The sequence below is a fragment of the Echeneis naucrates genome, chromosome 6 (genome assembly GCF_900963305.1).
Source record: "Echeneis naucrates chromosome 6, fEcheNa1.1, whole genome shotgun sequence".
In the NCBI taxonomy this organism is placed as follows: domain Eukaryota; kingdom Metazoa; phylum Chordata; class Actinopteri; order Carangiformes; family Echeneidae; genus Echeneis; species Echeneis naucrates.
Window position 1 is genome coordinate 8,235,131 of NC_042516.1, and position 9,122 is coordinate 8,244,252.

The 9,122-nt window shown below is 41.6% G+C and overlaps 1 protein-coding gene across 1 annotated transcript; it reads right to left on the reverse strand.

Moving 5' to 3' along the window:
* Positions 1–3,703: 3,703 nt before the first annotated feature.
* Positions 3,704–8,003, reverse strand: klhl38b (kelch-like family member 38b). The gene is made up of 5 exons (XM_029504969.1): positions 7,858–8,003; positions 5,732–6,952; positions 5,465–5,606; positions 5,275–5,380; positions 3,704–5,081 (listed from the first exon to the last, which is right to left on the reverse strand). Exons 1-5 carry the CDS (start codon positions 7,860–7,862, stop codon positions 4,792–4,794), a joined length of 1,764 nt encoding a protein of 587 aa, XP_029360829.1. The 5' UTR covers positions 7,863–8,003; the 3' UTR covers positions 3,704–4,791.
* Between the last annotated feature and the right edge of the window lie 1,119 nt (positions 8,004–9,122).

Consider the following 9,122-nt stretch of genomic DNA (forward strand, 5'->3'; position numbering starts at 1 on the left):
TAGTTATTTAGACCATAGAGCTATGTTGCTTGTTAGACCTTTTGATGTCTTTATTGTTCATTTTGTATGATGATAAGAACTATAAAGTTGCATCTTGTTCTGCAAAATAACTAGTTCTCAAGTCCCAAAGCATTGTTATCTCAAATCTTATGCTCAGTTAAAACAAAAGATCAAACAGTGATAAATTTTCTGAAAATCTGCTCCTTCATGATGGAAGACTTGGAATGCCAAGACACTGAAATATTTAACTGGTAAAATATTTGTGTTTCTTCTCAACTGAAACATTGAACATAACCAACTAGAACCTCTGGATAATAATAATACTGCGTCTGATGGCTAATACACTAATGTTGATAGAAGCAACCACTGTTTAGGAAGTGTTTTGCGGAAACCTATCAGTATATTTTTATATGACTGTAAATATGGGAAATATAAAGGGAAAAAACATTACAGTGTCGTAGTACTGCAGCTGGAAAGTCCCCTGATCCTTAATTACTCACTGCATTAGAAATAGATAATGTTAACCTTTGGATTCCTCCAGTGTATTGGGTTGCATTGTGGATTGTAAGTATTGAATGTGTGCTTTTGCAGGAGGGGGTTTACCATTGTATTTAAGTTTTCACAAAACAGTGGTAACAGATCTGTGAAGAACAGTTGAAGGTATTTTGTTTATTTTGAGCTGTGCCATTGAAGATATCGGTCAGCAAGTCTATTGAGGGCACTGGGTCCCCTGTAATGAGCTTAATAATATACTTGACATCTGAACATATTTCTATGTGAGGCTTTCGTGAATCAAGTTCAAGGTTTTAATCTGCTTATTAATGGCTGCAAGATCCTTCTTCATGTCAGTTAACCTTGTGCATGATAGGCAGAAGGCTCTTTAACACCTATATAATTTCATGTCCATTGCTGTAGTGGAAGTTTGGGAGACATTGTCCTCAGCATAGACTAAGAAAGATAACAAAACAATCAATGAGGAAGTGCTGTAATCATTCAAAGCTCAGCCATGTCTGATTACTGAAGTGTGGGCTGAAGTTAGCTTCCTCAAAACTCTGCTGCAAAACAACCTCTTTGTATATTCATTCTCACGCCCATGCATGCACACGTGTGTGCATGTATGTGGGTGTGTGGGTATGCCTTTGATATCCAAGTTTATGCTTACATGTCTGTCTGCTTCGAGGCAGTCAGAGGAGGGAGAGAGCTCTTTTTCTGGGACCTCATAATTCATGACACACTATACAATGTGCAAAATGCGTCAGCAACAGCACATGAGGCACAACGAGAGAGGACACTTCTTCCAAGAACTAGCAGGCCAGTGTCTAGACTCATCTGGTTGTTGTGTTGGGCCACTTCCTGTGAAAGTAGCATGGCCAGGGTTGCTGATGTGGCTTAAATGGTTTTTGTGCTGCACACTGATGACCCAGTGATGCTAAAGGGTTTTGTTAATACTGTACTCACAATGTATTGATTGCCTTTCTTCCGTTTTTTTCACCAAATTGCCACAGTACAAGATTAAATCTTGTACCGTATTTAAAATTTGGTTTCCTACTGAGAAAAAGCTTGTTTCAGTGGTGCAAAGCATTAACACATTAATGCTTTGCTCAGTACAGGCCGCATGTTGTTGCCTGAAGCTTTAGAAACAGGTGCATCTGTTGCTTCCTCTGAGGCTTGATTGCAACATCCTGATACACATAGTTGCACCCAGTCCACATGTTTAGATCTGTCAAGCAGCCACCACACAAGCATGTATGAAAGCACCCTGGGCAGATGTATTTTGTGTGGGTGTACTGATCAGGGCTTTCCGCCTCTGTAGAAGTGACCCACACTAAATAGTTCATCAGCTCCCCACACTGAGCCACAGTGATAAAAGTAAGAACAGGAACGTGGCAGTGAAATTTACTGTGGTGTGCAGAAAGGTGTTTCTCTGTGTTGTAAGTTATTTAATTGTAATTGAGTCTGTTTCTAGAGGAGGGCAAACGACAGGATGACATGGAAATTCCCTGCAAGTTGTTTGGTCAACAGGTCACTGACTAACAAGGAAGCTATGACCTAAGGCTCCAAGAAGTTTTAGTTTAGTTTGTTCACTGAAACATAAACAATGATGAATAAGAGCTGTGCTCTAGATCTGCTTGTATGGAGATAAAGTAGTTTACACATAAAATGGAAAGTCATGGTTTGTGTATTGGTCTATCATTTCAAATGACCCCCTTGGTCTGGGTTGAAATAACTCCTTAATAGGATTATCATGAAAGCATTTGCAGACAGTCATGCCCCTCAGTGGGTGAATCATACTTGGATTGCCACAAAATGTACGCGTAGATATAAATAATCATGGTCCAAAGGAGATTTACTCATCGAGTGGCCCACTGACTTTTAATGAGCCTTAACTGTACTTTGTGTTTTGCACTGAGGAAAGCGTGTTAACACGCTAATATGTGAAACAAAATTACTTAATATACCAGCTAAACATCTGTGTTAGCAATTGCGTTAGCTTGACATTAGCCGTTAGCTCAAAGCACTGATGTGCTGCTCACATGGTTACATGGTCACATTCGTTATCAAAATGCAATACATGTGTCTCCAAAATATAAATGTCTCCCATTTATATGCTAATATAAACGTCTCTGCCTTTCTCCTTTGTCTGTCATAGCTGTTTTTGTTGTTGTTGTGACTAGCTGTGACAGCTGGTCCCCTCAAAATCGTTCAATATAAGCACACACACATTCTCGTATTTGCACACCGTCACACACATGCACACCTGTTGCTGCTGCTCCGGGATGGGTTTCATCACTCCCTCGGAGTCTGTTGTGACACCCTGCTCATCGGTTTCTCCGTCTCTCGTCGTCTCTCACGTATGCCAGCTTGCACAGCAACCAACAGGGCCACATGCCACACGTGACATTCGCCCTCTTGTTTGTTTCTCAAAATAGCATCAGATCACCTATAAACTGTAGTTTTTCCAGTCCGCCGGCTTTTCCCACCCTCTCCACCCTCTGTCCTCCGATCTCAATTTGCTGGCGCTGAGTGACTGAAACATCTGACCCAGTGACTTCTGGTTTCAGGGAAATGGGCTCCCATGTAATACCTGCCAGTCACATTATGTTTACTCACCTGCGACGGCTGGCATTGGTTTTTGAAAGTCGTTTATGAAAGAAATGATGTGAGCTGATCAGTTCAGCTGTTGCTCATCTTCATTAGAGGAATTGTTTCAGTAGCATTTCTTGACAGTAGCATTAACTGTAACTTCTGCAGATGGCAAGTGCAAATAGTCCTGCAGATTAAACATGCAGCTACATCAAGCTTCATTGTCTTTACAGCATCTGCCTGTACCATTTTTACTGTGCACGTCCAAGTGAAGAGACGCATAGCTCTTGTTCAGCAGCAGAGACTTCTTGGGTCTGCCCTGGCTTTACCTTCACCTGCAACAGTTGGACCAAGTGAATTTAGTGTTGCTATGAGACAGCACTAATGTCTGCTCTTTGTAAAAGTATATCTCTTTTCCATTATCTTGTGTGTGACATTGCCAGGAACCTGCCTGGGCATGCAGAGGTACTGTGTGGACAGGATAGTGAGTGGATTGAAACAGGCACATGATGAGACGTAGAGGACACTTGTGCTGCTCAAATTGCATTCACAGTCAATAGACTGAGAGCTATTATAAAAGACATGTGGTCTAGATAGATATATGGAGAGAGGACACGAGTAAAGAGTGGCATTTTATTGTCAGAAAAAAATAAAGTACAAACTTATCAGATAGCCACTTTTAAAAAGTAAAGGCTTAACTGACTTAAATACAAAATTAGGGCATTAAGCCCAAACAAGTGCAAAAACTGAAAACTTTCTTGTCTCAATGGAAACAAATTTCTGTACTTTTATGTTATGTTTGTTTTGTTTTGTTTTTTTTTTCCATTTCACCACTGCAGGAAATATTTACATAAGAGTGTTCTCAGAATATTCACCATTTTGGATTAAAACAAGCTAAAGTGATCTAAAAGTTTACCAGACACGGCAGCAGGATCAAACTTAACAGCTGAGCGCCGCTTTGACTTGCACCAAACAGTACACAGCCCCAGGATTTAAACATGACAAGTGAAATCTTGTGATTTAGAGCAGGCTGAAAATAGCACTTTCACCCTTTGTGAAGTTAGACAGGTTAAGAAGGGGTTGTGCAGAAGGAGAGTTTGGTTTGGATCTTCAATGAAAACATCAAAAAATACACTCTGGGAATAAAAGTCACTTAAGAAAATGTGCATTGATGTTTGAAATGCTTCAACTATGCTCACTACTATATTGCCAAACAAGTGGATTTTTCAACATAAATTTTTGATTGACAGACTTTTGTTTTTAAATTCAACTTTCATCCAAATCCAAACATGGTTTCTTGTCAGTGGCCTGTAGTGCAGAAAAGCGTCAGATGTCACTGTTTTTAAAATAAAGGAAGTCATAATACGCCCACCCTAAGTGGTGCTGCTTCTTCAGGGCAGACTGGACAAGTGAGGCGACTATCTGGCCAGCTAGGAGGTAACTGTTGACTGCATTAGAAGAATAGAAGTGATGGAAATAAAGCCAAAATGAGTAGGTTTAATTCCACCACTGGGAACCACTCTTGGTGAGTAAAGGAATGAACTTGCAATATTTCTTGTGGACTGGTCAGTGAACAGTGGTTAACGGCTGATATTGGCTATGCAGCATCAGCAAAAACTTACAAATAACCCCTTTTGAATAAGCGTGATTTCAATTTGAATTAGATGTTAGATCCACAACATTGAATCCCCAACATTCCTTACTGGGCTATGACTTTGCCCATGTCTGTGAGACACATGTCACAGTCAGGGAGCCGTGGTCAAACACTTTATATGGCAGAGTCCCCTGAGATGTCCAAGTGTCTGTATTTGGGTCATAGCATTCAAAAATGTCAGAGTCCTCGACAGTGTCATGGCTGCTGATGTAACGTCCACCTGTGATATAGAGTTTGTTATTGAGAAAGGTGGCAGAATGGTGCATCCTCCTCTCCTTTAGGTTAGCACACTTAATGAATCTGTTAGCCTTGGTGTCGTATGCGATCATCCTCCTGGTGTATCCTGTGACAGGGCAGATATCAGTATGAGTGTGGCAGCACGTGTGGATCTATCAAAATGTAGTGATGTATTACTACAATTGAATGCATCACTGCTGGTTTTATGCAAAGATAATATAGTTGATAGATTTACTTCTGTATTTATTAGTTGAAATGACTGCACGGCAAAACATTTAAGTCTCCATCACTGCTACTACCTCCAATGATGTAGATTTTATCCTCCATAACGGCAGCTGGAGCAGAAATGTTCTTCACCATTCGGTTCTCCATCTTACACCACATGTTCCTGGCAATGTGATAAACCTGAAGATGTGATGGATTGAGTGAATGAATGAATGAGAGTGGGATGAAAACATAAATCTTCACTTGAAGAGATTCATCTCTTGCCTGGATTATCCTGACAGGGCACTGCTGGTTATCTTCTCCCCCAAACATATAGATCCTTTGGTTGGTAGCAGCCACTGCTGGGTGCAGCACAGGCTCCGGCATTGGTGCCATGGACTCCCACTGGTTAAACATGCTGTTGTACCTGTTACCCACATTCAGACTTGTTATTATCTGCCACATATGTTTGTTTAATACTTTACATGTTAAATAGGCAGATAGCGTGCAATCAAGATTAGTACAAACAGGATTTCAAGCTGTGCATCTCACCTCTCCACGCTGTCTGTCGCCCGTCTGTCGGGCCCTAGGCCGCCCAGGATGAAGATGAAGTGGAGGTATGAGACACTCTGGTGGGCAAAGCGTGGCTTCAGCATGGGCTCTGCCGTTCGCCACTGGTTGGTCTTGAGGGAGAGGGTGTAGACGGTCGTACTGACTTGACTGTGCTTTGTGTTTGTGGTCAGGCCTCCTATAACATACAACACACTGTGAAGAGCAACATAAGAGGCCTTGTACAGGCGAACGGGCAGTTTGGCCAGCCACTGCCACTTCTGGTTCTTCTCATCAAAGACTAGGGCCTCCCTTGAGGTCCGCTCATTGTTCTTTCTACCTCCCACCACCACTAACACATCATGGTATGTGCAGCGCCTTGGTGCCACCCAGGAAGGTTTGAAGTCTTCTGCTGCGTCTCTGATGCATTTGGTGTCAACAGAAAACATGAGGCGCCTCACAGATTCAATGAGCTCTGTGCAGAGAGTGGAGGACTGGATCAGAGGGTCGTTGGCGATAAACTGGAAGAGGTAGGTGGGGTGGATGTACCGAAGGCGAACCTTCTTGATAAGGTCACTAATGGCACCATTCCTAGATAAAGGGTCATGGTGGATCCAAGCAACAAGTGTCTCAAAGACCTGCTCCTCTTCTGCACAAAGGCTATCATCGTCCAGGTATCCCATGAGCTCTGGCAAGGAGAGCTCACAGAGGTCCTCAGATGCTGACACGTCAGAGAAGCTCTTCATGGCCATCTCCTTAGCTTTATCTCTCAAACTGTCGCAATTCATGATCTCAGAGAGTCTTATCATGCTCAAACAGTTTTCTGGGCTCAAGTGCTTCTGAAGGTAGCTTGAACAGGCCTCAAAAAGGCGGCCATATTGTAACATGGATGCCGCCTGCATTAGAGGTAGCACAATGTCCATGCTGATCATGATGAGTCCAGTGTAAACATAATCAATGATATTCCCTAGAATGGCTGAGGTGATGCCCTTTAGGTCAATCTTGCTCTGCTGTCTCTCTATGAAGTTGCTGCAGAACATGGCTCTGAAGTACGGGCTGCTGGAGACCAGGACATTACGGTGGCATGGGATCTCTGTGTTATCTGAGCACAGTAATACATCAGTCAGGATTTTCTCCTGCCTTAGCCCGTTGAGCTGAAGGAGCAGGTTGGAGGATTGCTCTCTGTCTTTGTAGTGGAAGACTGTGACTGCAGGTCCTTCCATGCTGAGGAGAGAGGCCACAGTCTGTCAAACCATCCAATTTTGTCTTTGAAATCGTGACATTCATCTACTTGTGCAAGCAGTCAATTACCACTTGATGATAGATCTTAGATTTTCGACTTCTACATCTACACTTGCATGTATTATATGTAAAGATATTAGAGCTTATTGTCACCGACGCTGATTAAAAAAACCTAAGATGTGACAAGGATCATAAGGTCAGTGAAACTGTCTGGTGTGTTGAGTCACGTCACGTATTAATGCTGCCAAGTATTAGCTTCATTACATTCATTTGCGTGTCATGTAATAAAGTCCGCAATCCAAATAGGTATTTTATAGATGTGCAAGTAAAAACATGTTACATTCATAGTTTTAATTGATTTTTTTTACATTTGGATTCAAATCATTGCCTTTCAGCACAGCAGCATGTGCAGATTCAGACTCAGAATACTTAGGCCAGCACCACTGCATGCCTACAATATCCCTGCCAAATTATTTTGAGACTAGATGTCTGGACAGATTTCTAACTCTTTATGTTATAGAAGAGTCATTGCCATGGAGCCAGTGATGCCTCTGATATACTTCAATATTTTATATGGAGCCTCAAAAAATGCTCCTTGGTTTTCACTCTGAATTTTAAACTGGTTGAATGAAATTGCAGCCCTTCTTCCTACATTGCCTCTGGGTCCAAAAATGTGGAGAAAAAAAAAAAAACATAAAAAATGTAAAATGTACAGTTAAAGCAAGCTGGCAGTTAACCTCCACATATAAATGCACACTGTAAAATTGCACCTCACCATGTCAGGTAAGTATAAAACAAAGTGAAGCTTATGTTATGGATATTTACCTAATATATATTTCAGCCACGCTAACCTGCCTGTGGCTCATGAAGCTTTACGTGAACCTTACCTCATCCTCTTCTCTCCTTCTTTATATGTTTTCTGCGGGTCTCACTCTGTACTCAATGCCAGAACTCAGCAAAAAATATGATGTCTTGACATTTTCCTGTTCTTTCTTCCTCTTTCCTCTCGTTTTGATGCTGCGTGACTGTATGTTCCAAAGTGGGCTGGCTCTTTGTAGGAGCGTGTTGCATACTGTTTGTTGTTATGGTCTCTTTCCACGAGGCCTCTGTGTACATTCCTTCCCTAAAAATAGAGCCTCTCTTTGGCAACACCGCTGCACTCACATGTGACATGTTGGAGCCCTTTCTCAGTATCTGTCTGACTTCACAGCTTCACTCTCCTTCTATCTATTTTTCTTACTCCAATATCAGGTTCTGACTCCAAGACTTTTCTTTTCCCTTTTTTCTATTCTTCTCTGTAGCTTTGCATTCTTACTCACTCCATCATCCCCCTCTCTGTCTGGCACATGATTGGAGCAGTAAAAACAGCACTAATACTTGATAACACTCGCACTGTTGGCTGCCTAGTCTGCTGGCTGGCTGGTGCAACAGAGACATACAAAAACAGGATTAGGTTACTGTAGAAGCAACATCAACACACATATGAAGTTGTCAGCAGAGAAGCAAAAAGAGAAACCACGTTTAAAACTCGCTGACCTCAGTTTTTGATAAGACAAACATGTTAGCATGAGTTCAGTGATCATGTTTCGGATATAGAAGGAGGAAAATAAAAGGCTTTTTGCTCATGTGATGCACTGTTAAATGGTCTTCGTCTACCCACACTATTCATCCTTTAGGCACAGACGAATATCTTAATGCATGGGTTTATCAACAACAGATACTTGCATTTCCTATCTATGTTTTAGTCGAGCTCATTTCCATTTTGTTTGTTTTGTCCTCACTGAAACTTATAAAGCGCGTTCACTACTGTACCAGTTTTCATGGTTTATATCCGGCAAAGTGACAATATCATTGTTTGGCATTCTCTTAAAGCTGGGGAAGAATCAAAGCATCTAAGCTTGCAGGGATTTTTCTTAAATGCGAGTAGATAAAAACAACAAAACACAACAAAATGAATTTGCAGTCGTCACAGATACAGATGTGGCATGTTTTTCTTGTACTTAGGTTTGTTTACAGAGCTTGGCAAACCAGCTTTAAATAGCTACTTGAGCTACCACAACTACTAGAATGCAGTTCAATAAGGATTACACACCAAAATCATCAGATTAGACCACAAACTACTTGTGTTTACTGGCCATCCATGTGGACACCT